General features: G+C 39.0%; 2 protein-coding genes across 14 annotated transcripts in view; one reads left to right on the top strand and one right to left on the bottom strand.

Annotated features, from left to right (window-relative positions):
* The window catches only part of LOC143902393 (protein couch potato), a 77,914-nt gene extending 64,712 nt beyond the window's left edge, over positions 1–13,202 (bottom strand). For all 4 annotated transcript variants that reach the window (XM_077415263.1, XM_077415265.1, XM_077415264.1 and 1 more), the window contains exon 1: positions 12,304–13,202. In XM_077415263.1, coding sequence (XP_077271389.1) covers positions 12,304–12,366 — 63 coding nt within the window. In that variant the 5' untranslated portion in view covers positions 12,367–13,202. The remainder of the gene's footprint in view (positions 1–12,303) is intronic.
* On the top strand, positions 13,201–24,435 carry Mcm10 (minichromosome maintenance 10 homolog). 10 transcript variants are annotated; one of them, XR_013258344.1, is made up of 4 exons: positions 13,996–14,417; positions 14,728–15,123; positions 15,458–15,606; positions 15,839–18,599. XR_013258344.1 is itself a non-coding variant. In XM_077415235.1 (2 exons), exons 1-2 carry the CDS (start codon positions 13,331–13,333, stop codon positions 24,090–24,092), a joined length of 2,319 nt encoding a protein of 772 aa, XP_077271361.1. In that variant the 5' UTR covers positions 13,312–13,330; the 3' UTR covers positions 24,093–24,435. The 10 variants fall into 10 exon arrangements, 3 of the variants coding, with proteins under 3 accessions (XP_077271361.1, XP_077271360.1, XP_077271359.1); XR_013258348.1 differs by having other exon boundaries at positions 13,998–14,417; positions 14,728–15,606; positions 15,839–16,066; positions 16,129–18,601; XR_013258347.1 differs by having other exon boundaries at positions 14,217–14,417; positions 14,728–14,829; positions 15,003–15,606; positions 15,839–18,601.
* Positions 24,436–24,453: the final 18 nt, after the last annotated feature.

Raw genomic sequence — 24,453 nt, forward strand, 5'->3', positions numbered from 1 at the left:
GTCGTTACTCATTAGTATTCACATATACCAAACTGCCGGTATTAAATATGAAAAACGAACGCCTGCTTAAGCGCGCAACACGCGCGATATCGTCACTCATTAAAAAAATGCACTTCCGCGTATTTCCGAGCGACAAAGTGCACACGTCCATTTGGCGTATACTATCGGATTACACGCGTATTTACAGAAACGTTCCAACTGATGGCGGAATCATCAATAATTGATGAATCAATATTCTAACTCGTTCTGCAATTTGATCGGTGTTGTAGAACTAGCTAGCGACGTGCGTTTTGCGCGCGCGTGTAAGTCGAAATAAATATAAAATGTTAATATATATGCGCATAATATATGTCGAAATTTAACTGATATGCATAATTATTAACATGACTTTGGTATATAATTATTTTGGCATACTATGTAAAACTTTTTCCTTTTACAAAATCATAAAAAAATTACGGCGATAAAACCAGCTAGATTTTACGTAGACTATGAATAAATAATTTTGGCGCCAAATGTCATTAAGATTTATCCGAGTTACTATTATGTAAATATCTTGCCTTTATGATATTTTGTTTGACGTTCATTACTTTGCGAGTCTCTAAAATAAGTTGTACATGGTTATTGCTACTTCGATTATTAATTGCTACTTCAATTTATGACGTTTTGTTCACTTTTGTTCTGGTTGCTCGTACCGATTTTTTATTTCTGTGATAGAAAATTTTCTACGTTTATAAAAGAAATCATAAATAAATTTAGGAAATAGAATTTCAAAATTGATCTATAATCTTATGCAATCCAATTTTAATAAATAATGAACCCGGGAAAAATGTTTATACAATTTTATCTAATTATATATAAATAGATAAATTGTATATGATTATATGTAATTAGATCAAACTATGCATACTTCATATGTATATATATAAATGATTAGATATAATTATATATTTTTAGATACAATTAGATCAAATCTTTAATGAGTCTGTTTTTGTGGTAAATTAGTAGAATCAAAAGTAAAATGATTTATTCCATATATTATAACTACTGCTTGAGACAGTGCCGTGTCTCTTGATACCGTTTTTATATACTACTGTTCGTCAAATTTTAAATACGAGAAACGAATCCTATCGAATGCCATCTATCGGATAATCCAAATTTAAAGTTTATATATGATTATATATAATTATATATAATTATATTATATATAATTATATATATAATATGATATATTTAAATATATAAAATTGTATATAAACATTTTTTCCCGGGAAAAGAGTTCTAGTTTATATTTGCCACTTTCTCTACTAAAAGAAAATCATTTTTCATGAAATAGATAATTGATGTGATAATCACAGAGATGTGAATCATATTGTTATTTCTAATGAAAGGTCTAATAAAAGGTTCTAAATAAAAGGCCTAATAAAAGGTTCCGAAAGTTGCTTTACAAAACTTCACAAATAAATATTACGACCAATAACTGTATGCTTTACCTTGCTCGTGAAAAAAACACAAATGTCACTCTATTCTATACCGTCATGCACGCATCTGACAGGTGCGAAACGCGGCCCGTGCTTTCCACGGGTTTGATATTTCGAATAACGTCGTTGCGCGAGAACAAGAACGAGAACGAGAGAGAGAGAGAAAGAGAGAAAGAAAGCGAGAGAGGGAGCGAGGGAGCGAGGGATCGAGGGAGAGAGGGAGAGAGAGAGAGAGAGAGAGAGAGAGAGAGAGAGAGAGAGAGAGAGAGAGAGAGAGAGAGAGAGAGAGAGAGAAACCTAGAGAGACGAACACGGAGAGAGAGGTTGAACGCTCGTGGCGTTTACGGTTTGCTGCTCCCGTCTCGTTCCTCTTCGCTGGCTAACCGTTATACAACATCCGCTCTGCCATAATGCCCTCCCGCTAGAGTCCCAGGTCTCATTGTTCATCGTTATACAATCATTCCCCGCGAGCAGTACGAAATTCAATACGTCGGCTGTGTCCGCGCTACAATATCGCAAACTGAGAACCGACCGCCCCCCCCCCCCCCGGACGACCAACAACGACGAGAGAGGACCTCTCGGTCGTTCTCTACGATGAGAGAACAACTCAATTTATCGATACCGCACGGAGAAATTACGCGTACGAACAGTGCCATGCCGTTCATTAATGCTGCCCGCGGCCACTCCTGTTGCCGACAGCGGACTCAGTGGTGCTCAGCGCACGCATTATGGGATAATTTGACGTACAAAATCGAGAAATTAGTACAAGTTACTTAAATGGAATGTTACTTAAATAATAGCATTAATGTTTATTTTAATAACATAATTCGCTGATCATTATTGGATCTCTAGAATAAACAAAAAACGTTAGTTTCCGCGCGAATATATCGTAAAAATAAACTTATTGCCAGCAATTTAAAATATATTACTAGTAGAAAAATTATTATTTATATATCTATTAATTCAATTATTATTTATTTATTAAAATGTAATAATATATTATATATAGTAATATAGTCAACGGTGTATCTTTCATCACGTTTTGATAATAAATCGGATCAAATCTATAGGTATATCTTTCTTTATCACAAGAATTAAAATGAGACTCGCTGTAGGAAACAACGACATTTCGCATGACTGTACGAAGTTACTTGAGTTATTTCGTGTTTAATACGCTCACGCAAGATGACTCTCAATTTCCCTTCATGTAATAGCGCGATCTAATAATTGTATAGTCATTCGATAACGAAAAACGTTGTATTATCCACGACACAGTGCGTGCATTAACGCCATCAACGACCCTTACCGTACAGTCGTTATTACACAATCCGTTGTTTGTTTGCATATCATGAATCCAGCGTGTTAGCAACCAGTCACATAAATTAAATTCAACCACCCACCTGCGGAGAACTCAAACAATCACGAAATTTTGACCGCCTCTTCCCTCCCCTCGACCCACCACCTATGCCCCGAATCGATTCCGTTCCATAATGAAGTGGTTACACGTCTGTCTGACTAATAAATCGTTAGTCAATGTTGCCCCATTTTGTATATACGATTGGGATTTACGGTTAGCTTGGCTATGCAGGCAATTAGATGATTGAATACGAGGTAGTGCATTCTAACTCGCGGCGCTTTCGAATAGTATTATTGGTATGTCGAAACGTAATTTTGCAATAATAGCGAGGCCATCAATATTGAGTAAAGTCTATCGATATTCACGACATACTGCTATCATAATAGTTAAATAAAATTTATATTTCATAAATCACATATCATAACCAACCGTATCGTACTTTCTTCCCTCAATATTAAAAAATTATTTGACGTCAAAAGCCAAATAAAAAAACTAACGTTATATAATACTCTTTTTCAAAAATTTAGAAATAGCAGATTTTTTTTTCTTTGTTAAACTGTATGAGTTTTATGAATTCTAATGGAGAAAAATATTTTACAAGAACAGAGATCATAGCAAAGATCCCCGCAGTTCGGATAAACAATGTACAAGTGCAAAAGTTAACACACCAAATCTAACGCACCTGGGCCCGTATTCCGTTCCTGCCTACCGACAACTGTCGGTTCGATAAGTGTCGTTGCGCAGGTTTTTCATATCGTGTAAAAGCTGCGCAACGACACCGACAATTGTCGGTAAGTGGATTTCAGCGGAACAGAATACGGCCCCTGTGTCGGCGTATTTTAACGACGATCGTCGGGCACGCGCAGATTTCCTCGGCGATCGAGTATCGATCGCGCATCGTTTCCTCGGGCAACCGCGATGGCAAATTCGGCCGAGAAAGTCTTTCACGCCGATGAGTAAGGAGGTCAGGACAAATCGACGCGGGACAATGAGGATCTCTTGACGTTGACACTGCGACAAGAGGACTACTCGTAAAAAGAACGAAATCTCGAACTCGTTCCGCTCGTAGATTATCGATACCGCGAATCTGCGCGAATTCATGAAAGCGTTAAAATTTACTTGGCGAAAGTTGACGAAAATACGTTTGCAACTGAATTGTTAATAACTTGGAACAACTTGAAGTCGCATTGTAGATATTTTCTCGCTACATTGTTATATGAAATTATATGCGTCGCATAATTACATTACAATGTGCTCCTTATAAAAATTAAAAACATCACGTCAATTTAAATTTAAGATAGCTTTAAAATGGTGGGAAAATATCGCGAAAACTTCCATAATACTTTTTACTTATTTCTAGATCTCACAAATATTGCATTTGTCCGTACCGTTTTCTTTTCTGTTTCAATTTTACGTATTAAAGATTTGATTCGTCAAATATTTCAAAAATAAAAATTGCAAATATGTATTATATGATTAGAACAAAAATGCTTCAAGGAGAATCTCTAAACAATATTTCGATTTTTATGTGTTCCTTAATATCACACATTCTGCGAAAGTCATCGTTATTGCTACGTATTACTATAATTAGTAGCTATCAATATATTAAGCTAATACACTGCTTAATTAACGTTCAATTAGTAGATTGTTTGCGTACAGAGCATGTCGCTCGCGGCAGACATTAGTTCCTCTAAGCTAATTACGCGCTCAAACAGAATCCAAGAAAGATCAGATCGAGATATTTCGATTGACGGAAAATAGTAAACAGGGTATATGTTCTCACAGCGAATTTTCTACGGAGAAACGGCTGCGCATTTCGGACGTACAGCGTCGTTGCAAGTGCAAACTGCGCGCGAGAATCGCGACCGCTTTACAATGTAAAGGTGTAATAATGCTGGTTTACGTAATCACAGCGATTGCAGAGTAGAATCGCGAGTTTTCTTGCGAAACGAGTGGTGTGCTCTGTCTAACGAGGAAAAGAAAAAGTCTGGCAGGCGAGGCTATTGCACTCGGCAAACTCCATTCCAGAATATCTCTATCGTCACCGTAACTTGCAACAACCATTTCAAATCCCACTGAACTTAAAACCTTTTTTCGAGAGAATTATTGCTCCTTTATATATTTATATAATATAAATCCATATTTATATATATATATATATATATATATATATATATAATTTTATAGTTTCTTCTCTTTAAATTTTGAGACGTTCTCGAAATTAAATAAATTTTTTATGAAGGAAAAATCCGAAGATAAAAAAGTTATACTCAACTTTTATTAGTTACTCGCTTATCGTGATCTATGTGTACCGCAAAATTATTCTATTAATGTATTATTAACTCTGTGGAATATTATGATCGTATTATTAACTATATATTATGCCCTTTGTGTAAACTACGTATTACGATTATTGCGGTGTATGATTATACTCCAGTAAAGCAAACATGATACGATAAACATGATAAATCGATGCACGTGTACCACAGCCACAGCACGACGTTCCAATAATAAAACTGATAGTTTTAGTATTTATAAGCAATTTTTTTTGTATTATTAGTGATGATTATCTGAAATTCAACTTCTAATCAAGATTTTATATATATCGGTTTCACTATTTTATAATTCATCTATTATTCATCGCGGCTATCGAGCTACGTATCCTATATTCATCACGTTTATCCCATTGCCACATTTACTCTAATTTATCCTACATTTCGCTGAAATGTGTCTCGAGCAAAAAGTCGAACCAAAAAAATCGTATGAAGCAAAATTAAACTTTCAGGCACGTTTATCGACGCACTCACACCTTCATCGACGACTTCGATAAAAACTGAGACTTCTGTCGTTTAGCGATCGATAATTGTCAATCCCACCATTCCCCATATCGGATTTATAGCAAATCGATTTAGCAAGGTCCCTCACACCACCGACACGTTTCCAGCAAGCAAATCCCATCACCAGGAAGACGAGCGCGGTCAAGGAAAGAGGATTATTCTCCGACGTGCGATGACTTCCTCCCGACTCCCTTTCTCGTAACTGCCAAACATCCAGCTTCCGGCATTCGCTAGAGAAGTTTAAACATTGCCGATGATGGCCACCGAAGCGGACGAAATTTTTGTTTTTATTTCCCTCGACCGCGATGATCGATCGCTTAAGTCGCGCGCGCGGTAACAGCTGCTCGTAACGGTCCGAAGATTTCAGAATTTCCGCGCGTAAGCGTTAAGCAAGGTAAATCGTTTGTGACCGCTAGCGCTTTTTTTAAGGTGCAAGATAAATGGAATAAAAAATGTCTCTAAGTGTGACGCGCGTACTCCCGCTTCCTACAACAGTTATAAATCCTACATTGAGGTCAGAAGCAGCGAGAATTGACCTGCAATACGGTCGTTGTACTAAATTTATAAATAAACTTTATCGCATATATATTAGAATTATACCAAAATAAAGATTCATGTATTTTAAGTTAATATTGAGTAAATTATTTACAGTCTAATAATGGTTAGATTTAAATAAAAATTCACGATTTTAACTTAATTAAAATTTATAATTACCAATTCTTGCTTTAGAGAATATCAAAACTACTTATAAATCATGTACTTGTATATTTTTTAAATCTCATAAAATAAATAAATTTTCCATAAAAAAATATCCAAAATTATTTCCACGTAGTTTTTTAAAGACAATCATAGGTAGTTATTAATTACATCACATCTTCAATTTAATATATAATTTGTTGTGTTCAATTTTAACTTAGCTATTGAGATAACGCGCAATATTCTTCATTTTAGTTCATAAAGAAATATTTTACTGAAAGCACATAGAAGCACCATATAACCATTTTATCTCGGATATTTTATGGAATTTCAAAAAAAATGAGAAAAAGTTTTTAAAACACTAACGAATAGGTCAAGAGACGCACGGAAAATCCTGGCGTGAGAAGCGAGAGTCTCTTTACAGCTTACGTACTTTTTTGCAGTACATCCACTTTCTGTATCAGTTTCTCCCACGACAGTCGGCCGAGAGATCGAGTTCTACTTTCTAACTACAGCGACTACCAGCTCCCTAATGCGGGCAACGTGATTCGATCGTGGAATTATCAGGAGTCGATAAACGAATCAGCTGCGAAAGCCGTCGTGTTCAACGTTTCCTCGCGGCTTTTACAAATATAGCGAGTCACATGAAGAGAGGAAAATCATGCAGATTATTTCGACTCAGCATGACTAATATGTCAACGCGACCAGAAATGTGTTAATAATTCAATGAAAATTATACAATTATATTCCCTTTAAATACAGTAAGAATACCATAGAGATAAATATTAAACCTCTACGTGAATCAAAAAAGCGCAAAATTGTACAATATCTGACATGTTAGATTATCCAAACAAATCATATAAAAAATTCATAAAATTATAAAATCATGGATCCAAGAACATTTGAATGATTAGTATTTTTTAATTAAAGATAGCTATCTCGTATATATGTGTGTGTGTGTGTATATATATATATATATATATATATATATATATATAAAATACCTGAATTCTTCAATCTACACTTTTTAAATAAAATGCAGTTTAATTTTTGCTATGTTGAGAACCTCAATGATTCGCAGAGCAAAATGATAAGTCGCGAATAAAAGGAATAATTCTACCACAAACTTTCCACTCCCGTCCACATCACGCTTATCACGTTTTTCCACCCTTTCCACCTGTATACCACAATTCCGACGATTTCTCCGTGTAACCGCGCGCATTTATTCCGCTTTCGTTCCCAACCGAGATTTCGGTCCATCCGAATGCATTAGCGTGCAGCTTCGGGGATTCCAAGCCCAATTCCCCGTTCGCTTTTCGCGCGGGACAGACGGAAAGAAGGGCGGAAACGAGAACGAGAGGAAAGGCGAAGGGGCGGCCTAGCCAGCCGGTGCTCTTTATGCATGCACCTGCACACATCGATGAAGGTTAGCGCATAATGCGGACTCCGCCATCCGCCTCTAAGAGGATAATGCCGTTGTATGTATACTCGAGCGCGATCGTTCGTTTGCCTAACGAATTCGAAATATCTTTGTGGATTTTCTCACGCGCCGCTGCTCTTTTGCGGCGTCTCGACGCGCCGGCGTCTGTGCGTGAATCTCGATAATTACGGCGCGCATTGAGTTGTAGTCACACAATTTATCCGCACACACGCGCAATCGAACACCGATGTACACCGCGAAATTTCAGTGAAATCGATATCTATATCGATTAGTATAGTACGAGGAACATGCGCGGTAAACGTCTCATACTGAAATGTTGTATCGTGGTTTTATCATACATTTGTATAATCAAATTTTTTGAAATTCCATCTTTCGACAAATTTATTCAAATCGTATTTGGTTGAAATACTAAAATGAAATACTAAATCAGTATTAATGTACAATGGAAAATATTGTTTCTAGAATGCAAACCTTCTTGTCTCGTGCCTTACGATAAAAATGTATTATATTAAACAAAATAAATTAAACCCTATATATAACTTTATTAGATAAAAAATAATAATAATATGAAATGTAAACATTTCTCTCAGCTATTTTTAATTGAAACTAACAACATATATATTTCACTAACTCGCAATATCGTAAAGTTCTAAATAACGTTATTACTGTCGGGACTGATTAACGTGATCGTTATGCCATACGATACGCAAGCTACAATTCTGTTTTGAAATTATTGCGTTATTGTAGACGTTACCTCTCGCAGGACATCGATACTCATATTAAAAGCCGTAACCTGTTCGTGAATTTCATTTTCCCGATTAACGGGGAAAAGCATGAAAGCGTTTCCTCGTTATAATCACGAACTCGTCGCATAGCAAACGTGTCGTCATCCGGACGAAAGACCGGCTGAATGATATTTTCCGCAACAAAACAATAGTTTGAATAAATATTCATTTATCGTTTTCCCGTGTCTATTTCGCCGTTTTGAAACAAGCTCGAAAATAAATTATTTTAATAATTTTACAAAGGTCAGTGCAATAATAACTTTCCTGTAATTTAGATTTAGACGAACATTTTTAAGTTATAAAAAAATCTTAATTTATAAAATGTATATTTACAATTTAAATTAAGTTTTTCTTAATTTAAAATTTATAAAATATATATTTAATTTTTAATCAATTTTTCTGTAATAAAAAACATGAAACTCTGAAATAATAAAAAATATTTTTCAAAAATTAAAGAAGCTGCAGTAGTATAATATTTATTATGTAAATTAAAAGCTTGCGGCAAATAATAAATAATATTCCTTGACATTTTTGCTAGAAAGAAAAATCAATTAGTCAAAGAATTTAATAAGCAAAAGATAACTTACTTTATATACACTTTATACAATTATAAAGAGAATAATTTCTCCTTTTATAAATAAAATAATACAAATACTATACGCTTGTTATAGGAAACTTTATAATAAATAAGATGCAATATGGATGAATGACCACACGATAAAAAGTACCGAGAGAGATTTAAATGAATTAAATCTCTCGGTGAGCAGAAATATTAATAAGTAAAATGGAAACCTATCTCAAAACGCGGTTTATCTACAAATTGTCTTGAACTATACAAGTTTATAAATTTCCCTCTTGAAAGAAATGGCATTTTTGCCAAAACTTCACGGTGCAAAATGTGATTCCCTACAAGTATCTGCTCTATCGTAAACACATAAATCGATTGACCCTACGTGGCAAAAAACGGATGGCAGGTTCGCCGGTTTACGCTTCATTGGGGTCTCCACCCGGTACGCTCTGCGACCTAAGTCAAATCATTTGCGCATATATGTATGCCGTCCACGTATATACGACGTACGCGTATATACGCACGTACACACGCACACACACACACATCTTCGGCACCCACGTTACCGTCACGAGGCGTAATCCACCTCCCGTATGATGTGACAGCGCGGAGCGTGCTGGCGGGCCCTCCTCGGTGGCCCTCTCGCACAGTCGCAGAAAAATCAATAGCGAGCGTGGTGTGGTGCGGCGTGGCGGCGTAACTCTTTCAGGTGGCCGCCTGCCTGTGCCTGAGGAAGGAAGCCAGCCTGGCAAACGAGAGAGCAGGCGGGCGTGCAGGCGAGCGAGCGAGCGAGGAAGCAAGCAACCGTCCGATCGAGCGCGCACCGGTGAAAACGAGTCACCTGCGAGGCATACACTCTGTCGTGGCGGGCACGCGATCGAATTCCCGCCTTCCGCGCCGCGAAACGTATATGTATATATGCGCGTATATATACGCTGCTGCGCAACGATAGCGTTGCGCGGCTTTATCATTTATCGAGGCGGCGCCAGGATTGTACTTCGAGATAGTAAAGCCTATCTAAATTTTAACTCGTCCGAAATTCATCTTTCAATCGAACCTGCGGAATTTTTGAGCCTACCTAAATTTGAATTTATCCAAAACTGATCTTTCAATCGAGCCTGCAAAAATTTTATATCCTATAATAATAATAATAATAAATTCAGTTAAATTGGATCAATAATCGATTAAATGCTTTCAATGTTTACGTAGTCGATAGCACATAACTCGATGAATTTACCTATTTGCGCGATAAAAATCTTTAAATGCCTAATCCTTTAATTCATGACTTATTAATATTTTTTATAATTATTTCCATATATTTTAAGTCATTTATTTATTTAGATTAAGATGTTAGGATTTGTTGGCAAAGATATATAATCAATGTCATAAAATCTTTTGCTTTTAATTTGGAGCAATAATTTGTTATTTGAAAAATGAATATGTAGATATGTCTATAAAAGATGTTATTCTAAGAACATAAAAAAATTTTTAATTTCCTTTGGAAGATCCAGTAATGTATACTATGAAATATTAAAAGATCAAACGTTTCAACGAACGAAACGCATAAAAATTTTATGTACCGTAAGTACACTTTTTCGCGAGACTTCTCCGGCGTTTTTGTATTCGTATTTTTTTCTCGAGAAGTTTTACGGCATTCTTGATGTATGCCGTTGCTATCAAGTGCGCAGTACAACGACACGGCGCGGAAACTTCGTTGCAACGCAACGCCAACGGTTTGAAAATTAATGTAAAACAAAGTTTGCGCGACTCGCGCTATAACTTACGTATAATATTTCTCTACAGCGTCTCTCGATCTGTAACGCATATAACATCGTAAATTAAATACGATTTGCTTCCACTCTATGAACAGTTGCGTCGTACAACTGTTTCAACTCCGAACAGTTGCGTCACGCCAGCTGCCCGCCGCTCTACAAAGAATACGTTACGAGCAATCGCGAAAAATTGCACAAGATTATATATAGTTACGGTTGATCACGAAGAACAAAGGATCTTGATGAACGTGCGAGCATAATGGATAGTACAATTACATATAATTGCTAACCTCGCGCCTCTCTGTTTAATTCACAATCGATTTTACAAAACCGCTTCGATACGCGATCGCGTACATTAATTCCAATTAATTCCTAAATATCTCCATAAATTACTCATCGGAAGGTAACTGATATCTCTGTTATAACAATATAATGAGTCATTATTGAGAATAATGCGGTGATGCGCATACAAATGTTATTTCTCGTAGTGATTCGCTGTGCATCAATGAACGCTGTTTCTCTAACACTTCGCAGCAATATGACTAATCAAATCGTAAAATGTTATAGAATTTTGGTTTAAATTGTGTTACCAAGAAAAACATTTCAACGCATATCTGAAAATTCGTCTTTATGAACCATTTAGCTCAATAATTATTATTATTACAAATGGAGTACCTTTTATAGCTTCTGTTTATACATTTGCTATGCCTAACGTCGGACCATTTCGAGCATGTACGATGCATCGAGCTTGCATCGAGTGCATCATTAATGAGCGGCATTCTACACGCGGCGGAGGTACGCGCGTGTCAGCAGTGTGCGCAAGTACCTCACCACGCGCTTGCGCGCGCTATGACGCGCGAGGGTTGGAACGAGCGAGGGAGAGACAAACGTGTATATACAGACGCGGGTAAGGGGGATGGAGAACCGACCAATATGGCGATAATATATAAGTGCGACAGAGAGAGAGAGAAAGAGAGAGAGAGAGAGAGAGAGAGAGAGAGAGAGAGAGAGAGAGAGAGAGAGAGAGAGAGTAGTGAACAGTGTAGCCTCTCGATGGAAGGAAAGAAAGAAAAGACGGCGATATCTGATATCCAGGTATTCCCCTCGGCGAATCGAAGAAGAGCAAGGGGTAGGTTTTGGGGGAAAAGACTCCATCGAGAATCTCGCGTAAAACGTAAAGGTAGTTCGGAGTTTTACGGTGGCGCGCGAGAGAAAGGGAGAGGGTGAGAGACAGAGGGAGTGCGTCAGAAGGGGTGGATTCCACCCCTTCGGCCATCGTACGCGGCACGGACCGGCGCTGCGCCGCGCCGCGCCGCGCCGTCGCGCGTCGCGGCGTCTCATCAGACAGGAAAATCCTTAAAACACCTACCTCGTCTTCGCCGGTGGCCACCGTGTTGACGGAGTCCATGCTCTGCGATAGCGGCGCGTCCATGATGCAGGCGAGTTTGCCGGACGGTCCGGGGTTGCCGGGAGCTGCGGTACGAGCGGGTGGCGGCGATGAATCCACCGTGTCCCGTCTCGGGCGTTTTAAAGCGGGCGGCGTTATGATTGTACCGGCGAAGACGACGGGCGCCTCCAGGACGTATCACTGGAAAATAACCTTCCCTTCGCGAGAAACAAGGGGGCCGCGGCCTCCTCCTCCTCCTCCTCCTCCTCCTCCTCTTCCTCCTCCGCCCCCTCTTCTTTCTCCTCCACGCCTCCTCTCCTTCCCTGATCCGGTCCTTCTCTCTCTCCTTTGGCCGGCTTCCTCTATTCTTCTTCCTCTTTCTTCTGCTCTTCTGCCTGTCCCTTCCTGACTTTTTCTACTTCTTTCTCTTCTTCTTCGCGTCTTCTCGCCCCGACCGGACTCACTTCTTCTTCCGCTTCCTGCTGTGGCTCTCGCCAGCGCCACCACCAACCACCCTACGACGATGTCGCCGTCGTTGCACCTGTCACACGTTGCTGCTGCGAGAGAGTCGTGACAGCGCAACGACGAGTAGTAGAGAGCGAAAGAGAAAGAAAGAGAGAGAGAGAGAGAGGGAGAGAGAGAACGCGCCGTATGTAACGTACGAAGCGTGAAACACAGGCGTGTGTGGTCTGTTGCGCCAGTTATGCGCTTGCGAGCGGCATGTGTGTACGTGTACGCCTGGCCTGCAGGTGTTGTTCCCACGCGTCTATTTTAGAGCAATCGATACACCAGCGGCGTGCCCGCCGTGGAGGTGGAGCAGGGCAGCACCCGGTGAACGCGACGACGGCGATGGTTCTCCCGTGAACGGGAGACGGTTCATCTATCGGTGAAGAGTGACCCATGCACCGGATGCAGCGCGTCCGACGACGTCGCGGCTGATGAACTCCAGCGCTGCTGCGTCGCGCGGCTGCACGCTACGACGACGAAGAGGACGACGGCGACGGCGACGATGACGGCGAAGACGAGGTTGCGCGAGGCGTACGAATTGATACGCGCCGGATGGCTGGTGCTTCGCGGCAGCAATCCTCCGGAGTGCCAGCGACGCTCGTAGGTACCAACGTTGGCGGCGATCGGGTAAAGCTCGCAGGCGATCTGCTCGTACTTGACGTATTCGTGCTCCTCTCTCCCTCTCTCCCTCGTGACAGCTTTCTGTCTCTCGGTCACTTTATCGGTGCGCCCCGTGTGATCGTGCGCGCGTACGATCGCGAGTCGTGGCGAGTTTCATGCGCGAGCGCGGACGTATGCAGCGGCGGCGGCAATTTTTCTTCGAGCGCGAGAGCTCCTGGACGTGAGAAACGTAATTGAGAGGGTGGGACGGTGTCGTAAATCATATACGCGCAACGAAGTCGTAAAACGAGAATGAACACACCACCGATCAAGTTTCAAGGCAAGTAAAGAGTGATAGTAATAATAATAAGAATTTTGTTACGTGAGCGCTGCGACACGACTGGTACGCAGGTTGCCGACAGACTGACGGAGCGTGAACGTGAACCAGCGCGATGACGGTGGGACGGTGGGACGAGCGCGCGCGGGGTCGCCGCGCCACGCCGCGCCGCGCCGCGCCGCGAGGGTGAGGTGGGGGTGGCCCGCGGGCCACTGGGTCGGGGTAGGTGAGTGGGTGGATGGCGGAGTGTGTGGGGGGGCTTTGGATCGAGCGCCGACGATGGGTGCGAGGGGAAGAGAACAGGTCGTTCGCGATTCAGACGAGGGGGACGGAGAAGCGAGAGGCGCGTGCCTGAAGAGGGACCATCGGCGGCGGTCCCCCTTCTTCCGTCGCGCACTCACCGCCGGAAAAGGTGACGGGAAAACGGAGCTGCATACGACGAGGGGATGACCACTATTGCAAAGGGGAAACGCGCCAAGATAGGGGTGCGTTGAGATCTTCGCACGTGTTCTTGGACTATCTTGGACTATCGAGAAAGGAAGTCGCTGCGTAGGGGAATTTCGAACTCATTTCTCAGAACATGGGAATACTCGTTCGAGTTTGCCTCGAAGTTACGATCGATGAAGCAAATAATGAAATGAAATTAATAAATGTATAAGTATTTCGAAATCAATTTTTTTCGTGATATTCCTTCGCTCAATAGTTGAAGAAAAAATATCAATTTAAGAAATAAAATTTACGTCCTAATAAATACTGCAATTTTAATTAAATGATATCTTAATTTAACTTCTTAATTTAATTTATGTGAGTCAGTACTCTTCAAATTAAAAGTAAGAAATGCGTAAAAACTGGTAAATATATGTATACAAAGTTCTTCTAACTACTAATTATAACATGTGCTTATAGATAACGAATATATAGTAATTTCCTGTTTAATGACTCACATATCTACTTCTTTTCAGTGTATTTACGAAATAATATTTACTCTCAATAAAGCACGTACATTGATGGTCAAAAAACAGTGTCGTGTTGTTTAAATTATAAATCAGCGTGTCATAAAATTGGTAAGTAAATCACTTTAGGGGTATTATGGGCATATTTATTCCAAAAGAGAAATAGAGGTTTCGTTTAAAAAGAGAAGTAAGTTTTGTCAGAAGTTCTGGTATAGTTGTAATGACGAGCGCTTTGGTTCTACGCTTACTGCGCACCGTTATTATAATAACCATAATTATTGAAGTTGCGTTATTAAAATGAGTTACAACAAAGAGGTCAAAAGAGAAGCATACCCCGGAGGAAAATCCCTTCGTCGAGTTTGTTATACAAAAGGCGACTGAAGGCGAAGGAGCGTGCAACGAAGGGTCTGTTATCAACAAATCCAAAGACTAATGCGAAATATGCGCTTTGAAGTATAAAAAATGCAGAAATCACATTTTTAAAAACACGTCAAAATAATAGTCAATTTGAGTTTATAAATTTTATATACATTTTATTCAATTGTGCCTAATAATATATTTTTATTTTATCAAATTGCATACGTAATTGAAATTAATTAAAATCTTTTGTAATAATATATTGATGCAAAAAAGATATGTATGTGCATGTATAATAATTACTTTCTTGATATTTTCTTTTCTTGTAGTTTTATTGTAAATTAAAATCTCCAAGAAAATCTGCGATCTTTCGCTCTTACAGATCTTATGAAATATAGATATTACACGTAGCAATCTGTATAAGGATAGAATTCAATTGTGTACCGCGGAAAATTCTGACTCGTTTGCACATGAAAGAACCCGTGTTGATGCTTTAAGAAGCAAATCGCGAGATGCAACGATGCGTCGAAGGTAATAGTGTACTTTCTTTCGAAGCACATCGCGTTGTGCATTTCTCTCTCTCTCTCTCTCTCTCTCTCTCTCTCTCTCTCTCTCTCTCTCTCTCTCTCTCTCTTTCTCTTTCTCACTATCGAGAAAGCGCAGATGCCACGGGTGGAAGAGCGATGCACGGCGCATGCAGCTTCGTTCTACACGAGGGACTCCCGTGACAACACAACTACACGCTTTCCCCCGTAACTAACAGGTGGAAGCCGCTTGGAACAGCACAGCTTTCCTCGAGATTAGCAGGTGGAAGATGCCCGCGGCTGTGTCGCAGATGATTCAGAAACAAGACCGGCGAAAAGAGGCGGGAGCAACAGAAAGGAAGAAGGGGGCAGATGGACGATACGCGAGCTGCTTTTGTTCCAACTAGTTCCAGAATTATGGAATGGCACTGGAGTCCCGTTGCACGCGAGTGAACAACGCGTCCGCGGTATGAAGAAAGAAAAAATCCCGCTACAACGGTTGTCCGCGGTATATTTTCTTTTTTTATAGGTCAGGTTGCGTGGAAGAATGATAAATATCGCATTTATTAAGACAATGAGAAAACTCGCGACTCTCTTGTCAGCTTGGAAAAAAATGTTTGTCATTAATTGTTGAAGAACGATGACTACAGAAGAAGGATAACTGCCAAGTATTATAATATTTCAGCTTATATTATGATCAATTTGATGCATATGCGCAAATGAAGATATTATAGAGCATCTTTTCTGCATCAGACACACATTCTATCAAGATATGAAATCAATAAAACGAGATATATATATATGTATATATATATATATACATATATATATATATCCAGTTTGATTAAATTTACATTTAAAAAATAGACAAAAATTTGTCGTGCATGTTGAAAGATATAGTAGTACTTTTGTGCAGGCGAAATATTTTGTCCTTGCCCCCCGTTTCTTTCTCGTGCCATACATATCTCGAGATATCGATCTGGCAGAATTAGACCACAGAATAAAATGACACGTTCACTTGTCGATATCGTTTCTGGCGCAATCATATGAAAAGATATCCGTTTCTCCCGATAATATATAGAAATTTCTATGCAACGTCGCGAACCAATGCAATCGCACGGAAAAATAGCCGAGTCGCGAGTCTATTACTTTCAGGCATGTAAATGCACTAGTATTCTGCGTGTATTCCGTTTGAGTATACGTTAAACCGTAGCAAGTAGACTGTATTATTGATGGTTTATTGCTCCAATCGACCGACGGACGGTGCGGTACCACGGGGCACCAAGTGCATCGGCATACATGCGCCGGCCGATCGACGAAAATATGCGGAATAATTTATTCGCCATGCGCAATTATTTCTGTATCCTTGAGCGGATACTATCGCGTTTGCGTTATTATTTTACGAGGAACTAGATCCGACATCGCGTACCAAAGTCAAAGAAAGTTTCCGTGTACTTCATGAAAGTCTTCTTCAGATTACATTTGCATATGAAATTTTGATGAAAAGAAAAAGAAAAAAACTATTCGCGGCATATACAAAAACTGCACGAGGCAGAATATTATTCTAGCATTCTCATCGATTATATTTTACTTATTATTATTATTTTCTTTATTTTTCAAGAATCTCTCCAACCTTGTTGTCCATAAAATCTTTTTTTTATATTTAAATAAATTGAATAAGGATTAACAGCGTTTAAATTTCTTAATTTTCCAATAATTTAATTTTCCATTAATTTATAATAATAAATAAAAATGTATATAGTGAAATAATAAATATTTTATAAACCTATTTAATTTAAAAATGGAATTAATATAATAGCTAGCATTTAAGAATTATCATGAAGATTTAGAGGATACACATAAGGATGCAAAGAGAAATTATAATGAGCATCCAGGTATCTACACGCTTATTAAGCGTAAGCTGTATGCTAGCGTATAGTTAAACGATAACTGTACATTGTGCGTAGGAAACATTTATCTACCATTCATCGCATAATACAGTAGAAAGCATCTCGCAAAAATTTAAAATAGCCGCCGCTTTAACGATCCTACATACATTCCTTTAAAAACTCTTGTCAGGCAAGTAGTTGTAATACATATGAAGCAAAATAAAATAACAGTTGTTATTAAACTTACGGCCATTAATTTTGTGTCACTAAAAAATCACATTGTCCTGTTTATCTGGAAGTATAAAAATGAGGCAAACATAAAATCAAAAGCTTTGTTTGATAAGTTTATTTTACATAAACTCAATAATAACTATTTTTTCAAATTTCAGGCATTAGAAATCATTTCAAATAATTTGTCGAAGAACAAATTGACTCCATTTTTTTCTATATTAATTATTTTCTACAATGACACTGTTTGAATACTTAAAATCCAATTGCCATTTGTCCCATTCTATTTCCATTGAATCCTATCATATTTCTTGTCATTTTACGGAATACCATGAATGATGGAGATGCACGTCTTATCTTATGCGATATCTATAATATTTAAAAATAACGCGTCCTAATATTGATCCGCAGAGGGAAATAATGTCGCGCTGCCAAGAGCTAATACAGCGACGCGAGACTTTCGATTAAGCATTTCCAGAACGTATTTTCGATACGCCGGCTGCTTGCCTCCTCATCCGCGAGAATTGCTCAGATGCAAACTGACTGTTCGAGTTAGTCCGGCTGCAACATCTAGCCTGAATACTTCATAAGAAGAGACTGGTCGATTTCCGTGCTTGCGGCAAGCGCGCGGTCACCTCGCTACGAAAATCGTTAGTCGGTGAGTATAAATAACGGTGGCGCGAAGTCACACGTATGAGTATTTGTGCAGTGAATTCGGTGTGAACGAGAAAACAGCAATTATCTCAATTATTCTTAACTCTTACACTTTAACATTGCTATTAAAAAGATAGAACATAAAAAATAAAATATATAATATTAAACACATATAAATGTGTATAATATTATATACATAGAAAGTGTGTGTGTATATGTACATGTGAATACTTTCTAGGGGAAATGTTGAAAATTTTTAATTTTAACTTAATAATACTGTGACTCTAGTTTAAAATTAATTTTATTTCGTCAAAATACTATTTCACAAAAAGTCGTTAATCGTTAGATTTTTCGACAATATTATTATTAATGTTATAATTAAATTAAAGCATAAAATTTCCCAAAAAAATAAAACCTGCTTAAATTTAAATAAACAAGAATTTCTTTGCATCTCTAGCAATATTATTATCAATATTTAATAATAAAAATAATATTTAATATTTTTAATGGTAAAAACCAATTTTTTTCTCAATACTTAATTCAATAAAGAAAATTTTTAAATTATTAAACAGATATGCCGTTAAATATAGAAAGAGAGTTCTTCTTGTGGACACCCTATATGATAACATATATACTCTGATCATACCTCATTAGACCTAAACCTAAACCATAGAAAATTACGTCATTACACATCGGCGACAAATGCGACAATGCGATGAATCAGCGATCATACGACTATTTGGCGACGATTGCAGATCGCAAATAATTTATTGTGAGCAATAGCTCGAATAGAACAATCGCTAAAGATTATTAGCTTCCCTTACTATTTTATACTTATTCTTCGAAATAGGACTGCGAAATGCCGGGCAATAACAATTATACACCTACAGAAATTAACACGATATATAAATTAACCTGTTAACGAGCTATATTAATAATCCCAGATGCATATTTCTCTCGAAACGCGCGTAATAATATCCATTAACACCGTGCGGACACTGTGTTTTTTGGAGCACTCATCCGGACACCCTGGGGACTTTTTTAAGTCCAAAGAATTTTCAAAAACGTTTCTGTGTTAAAAAAAATCTATAAAAATTCATGTATCATCTTTAAGGTTTCAAAAAGTGATTTTTATACTTACATAGGCCGAAACTGTTGCAATTTTTTTCCCATTCCTGGTGGGAATCATAAATAAAAAATCGCGGACGGTGCCTTTTAAAAGGCCCACGGTGTCCGCGCAGTATTAATTATTACTAGAGCGTTAAGTATTGTATGTGTATATTCAAAATAAATTACATACGTTATATTATTAAATCACATTATTATATTATTAAATTTAGATATATATAATGCAATAAATATATTATATGTGTATTGAAATTATGATTTCCGATCTATAAGCTCACGTTAAAAAAAAACAGTGATATTATTGTTAGGACAGTAAACATATCTATGTATAGTATAAAAATTACATTTATCATGCAATTTGAATTAATGATGAAAGACGTATGCAATCAATAGCATATATTTTTTTTATTTACATATGCAGCGCGCATGATCCTCGAATAATATACGATACTTGAATTAAATTGCAAAAAGTTGTAACTACTTTAACCCTAAAATAATTTTTTTTTTTTTTTTTTTTTTTTTAATAAATTGCAGCCAAATTTGTATAATATGAATCTGCACTAAAAAAAATTTATTAATTGGAAAAAATATTTAGTCCGATACGATCAACTAAACATTTTAGTCAGTTTAACTAAACATTAGTTGAATTAATTAATTCTTGATTAAAAAATTCTAATGTTTAGTTAACTAACTAACATGTTTTTAGTTCGAACGTATCGGATTAAATATTTTTTTGGATTAACAAATTTTTTTTTTCAGTGTGGAACTTTGAATTGCACGGTTTTCAATAACATATGGAACGTAATATCCAAAACTGTACGAATCCAAAGTTTCGAGAGAGAGAGAGAGAGAGAGAGAGAGAGAGAGAGAGAGAGAGAGAGAGAGAGAGAGAGAGAGAGAGAGAGAAATAACATAGTTTTTAATAACACAAAACCAATTAATCAGATACCTATTATTATACACATAAAAAATATGTATATAATTTTTTCGCCTCAAAATTGTTCAATTGTTCAAGATTGACACAAGTCATTTTAATAATATGAAAATAATAGTACCAGAGATCAAACCCAAAAGCCTTCGCACTACGCCTCCAAACAAATTGTCATCGATGCGCAAAGAGCGCGGCGAAACGAGAAAATGGCGGCATTGATCGCCTAAACCATCGATCGCCGATCAATTATCGGATGAAAGAATTTACATAAACGACGCAAAATACCTGGCGACGATCGTTCGTCCGTTCTTTCTTTCAGCTCTCGCTGGCATCTCGATGCTGCGTCGGAGAGTGAAGCGAGATGCGAGACGAAAACGACTGTGATCATTCGCGGGCGCGCAAGAGGAGTACGCCAAAATCCTCTTTGGAGTACGCGTCGAGAGAGGTTGGTCGATATCCCGAGATTCCCGAGACCGACGCCGCGACGCCGCGCCGCATAGCGATCTCGCACACGCGATGTCTGCTTCGTACGTCCGATGTACCGCATGCACGACGAGCGTCCAGTGCACCTCACGAGAGACGTACGCTCACAGAGGAGACGATCGTTCGCGCTCCGAATTCACGACGCGACGACGAAAACACGACGAGCGATTCGAGCCGCGACTCCGCGTCCCTCGACCGGTCACCGGCCGCGGCGCGTCCCAGAAGTAAGCGCAATTCGAAATCTATCGAAAGATATTGACGCTGCCGCGATTCTCGATATATCGAAGCGGCAGGAGCGGCGCCTGCGCGAATGAATTCCCGCAATTTGTTGACGACCCCTCGCCCCTCGCCGAGAATTGTCGTCTGCTGGTCTGCTAGTGCTAAGAATTGGCGGGCAACGTCGGGCTCGGGCGTTGACGCTCCCGTCGTGTAAATAATTGTACATAACAGCGTGTCGCGCACAAAAATTGTTGAATAAGCGAAAATTGTGTCGCGAAGGCGTTTACGCACATGCGATTCTGTGATGAAACGACATTTTTGTTGAATTGTTAATATCGTGCAAAAAGTACAAAAAAGTGACGTGTATAAGTAAGGTTAGATTTTTTATTTATTATCGTAAAAAACCAGATTGATTAGATAAGAACTTTGAATACATTTTTGTCAGTAAATTTCTCTTTTCGGTTTGTAATTCACTCTGCGTGTAGAAAAAAAGGAATTTTATATCTGTGTGATTTAATACTAAGTAGCTTGTAATCAATTCTAACTAGTCAATTGGTTGATTGAGTTAATTAACTCCATTTGACATTACTTTATCCCTATCTGAGTATCTACGCAAACACATGTTTCCTTTCTAAATTATATTTTTAACTTTAACGTAAAGTCTCGAAAGAGAATTAAATCTAATTCAATCGAATATAAATGTATCTGCCTTATTTCTTTTTATTTTACTTTTTTCACAGAACTCGGAACATGGAGCACGAAGACAGTGATTCTGATTTAGACATCCTGAATAATCTCATATCAAATGACACCGAAGAGACTGAGCAATCTAAGCAGCTTGGAGAACCTAAATCGCCTGAACGTGCCAAGCTATCGGAACCGAGAAAGACTCTGACGGAATTGCAGTTCAACTTCTTAGATTCTACGCCTAGCAACGTAAATATCGAGAGTAAGCCGACCGATGAAAAAGTCATCGGTGAGGTTTATGATGACAAGCTTGATTCTTCTGACGATGAAGACAGGCGTTATTTTGAGGAGCAAAAGTATACCAATTATGGACGGGAGATAAAGCAATTGTTAAAAGAACGGTCTTCGTTGAAGACTGAGCAGCCTGTAAAATTACTGAGTGAGAGGACTGTTAATTTCAACGATAACAAGAGCAAGACATTTGATTTCAATAATGCTGTAAAAGGTAATAATAATAGTGCGGCAAAAGACGTTTACAGCGATCCCTTCTTTGGAATAAGAATAGTTAGTCCCCTTGTATCCTCTGCGGAATTGAGAGAACGTATGAAAGACAAGACAGCTGTAACAGTAGCGAGAGTAAGGAGCCACGTTATTTCTGACAATGTACATAACGACTGGGTGATTGCCGGTGTGTTAATCAACAAATCAGCCACGAAAACCTCGCAGAAGGGAACTTCCTACTGCATCTGGAAAATAAGCGATCTGTCCGACGACCTAAAGACTGTGTCTATTTTTTTATTCAGTAACGCCTACAAACAATTATGGAAAACCATTACTGGCAATGTGATAGGTATTCTCAATCCAAACGTGCTCGAGAGCAAGGACAACATCGATCAAGCGACGTTGTCGATCGACAATCCTCAGAAGCTGATGATTCTCGGCAGGTCCAAGGACATGGGCAAATGCAAGTCGATCAAGAAGAACGGAGATCCGTGCACCGCGATCGTAAACACAAGTCGATGCGAGTACTGCATCTATCACGTTAAACAGGAATACAAAAAGTGTGCGCGACGAGCGGACATACTGTCGAGCAATACCAGCTACGGATTCACCGGAGACGCGATAAAACGCATGAATAGGCAGACCGTTACGCGAAAACCTTACAGCGGATTGGCGTCATTCGTACCGGTACTGGCCAAGCGCAACGAAGAGCTGTACGAGAAAGACCGTGCGCGTTTGGAATTATTGTCTGAGACCACTTCGGATGACGGTATTAAAAAAGCGAGAAACGATTCAAACTCTGAGACGAACAATGTGGATATTAAGAAGAAAGCGATAGCTGTCGAGCTGACGAATAAACAATCGAGAAAAGATTTCGAACGACTCAACAAACTAAGGAACTGGCAGCCCTCAAAGCAGTTAATGGTACAATCGACGCCTAATGGGCCAATTTTGTGTTCCAGTCCGGTGCAATTGAAGGAAAGCGATCCTACGCCAATCAAACCTGGGAGCAATCACACGGATAAGATCGGTTTGACTTCTCTAGCTTCACGCCCGCGACTAGGAACGGGATGTAATCGAGATACAATAGATTTCTCCGAACCGATCACCAAGCAACAGATTCGCAGCGCCAAGATGAACGCGATCAAGTGGGTGCAGGAGCACGGAAAGATCAAAGCGAAGAACCCTAATCAGGTCCGCGCGAGCACGGAAGAGAAACTGGAGAAGAACGCGAAGCGTCAAAGGGAAAGTGACGAAAAGGAAGAGCGGAGCGCGAAAAAAGCGAACATAAACGACAAATTCAAAGAGATGTTAGAAGCCAAGTCCTCGCACACGGACCTGATCGAGAAGTCGTACGACGAAGAGAAGGAGAAGTACTTTAACAAGCTGGAGGCAAAGGAGAGAATGGAGGAGAAGATGATGAACACTTTCAAAGTCAATTGCAAAGCTGTAAAGTGTGCAATATGCAAGTACACGGCATTCTCAGCGTCGGACATGTGCAAGGAGCAAAGACACCCGTTGCGCGTGATCGACGCTGTTAAGAGATTCTTCAAGTGCGCTGATTGTGGCAACCGGACTGTCAGCCTGAACCGTATGCCGTCGCACACCTGTGGCAAGTGCAGCAGCTCGAATTGGGTCAGGGCGGCAATGATGGACGAGAGGAAGACTGCTATCGCCGCAGAGACCCTGTCCATACGCGGCGCCGAGGAGAAGTTCGTGGGTTCGGTGGTGAAAGATGCCAATCTCAACCTTCTCGTTCCGGATGAAGATTAATACGTCAATCTGATTGCTCACAATATATTTTGGAAATGAGTATTATAAATATTTATGGAAGATAGAGAGAGAAATGAAGAGATTTGATAAGAATACAAATTGGTGCCACATAACATATGTCTTGTGTGCGTTATGAAGTATTTTTGTATATAAAATAAACGTGGGTAATATGTGCTGAAATGTGCTATGATATTGTTACCCGTATATCAATTTAATAACTATTATTTTTAATATATGATAAAGTTAGAAATTCAAGGATTAGCAGAACTTGCCGTCTAAATTCATTTCTGAACTCATAATCGTCGACTAAAATAAAGAGACGTGAATTTTACTAACCATGACTGATACTTACTCCTATATT

This window comes from Temnothorax americanus, unplaced genomic scaffold, assembly GCF_048541705.1.
Source record: "Temnothorax americanus isolate GAGA-0224 unplaced genomic scaffold, ASM4854170v1 Scaffold4, whole genome shotgun sequence".
Classification (NCBI taxonomy): Eukaryota; Metazoa; Arthropoda; class Insecta; order Hymenoptera; family Formicidae; genus Temnothorax; species Temnothorax americanus.

What these genes read in the sequence shown, in the direction of transcription:
- Mcm10 (XM_077415235.1), top strand. Translation starts at nt 13,331, where the DNA reads ATGACGGCGAAGACGAGGTTGCGCGAGGCGTACGAATTGATACGCGCC. An exon ending in CCGGAGTGCCAGCGACGCTC is followed by an intron (nt 13,429 to 21,871) that starts GTAGGTACCAAC and finishes CTTTTTTCACAG; the next exon opens with AACTCGGAACATGGAGCACG.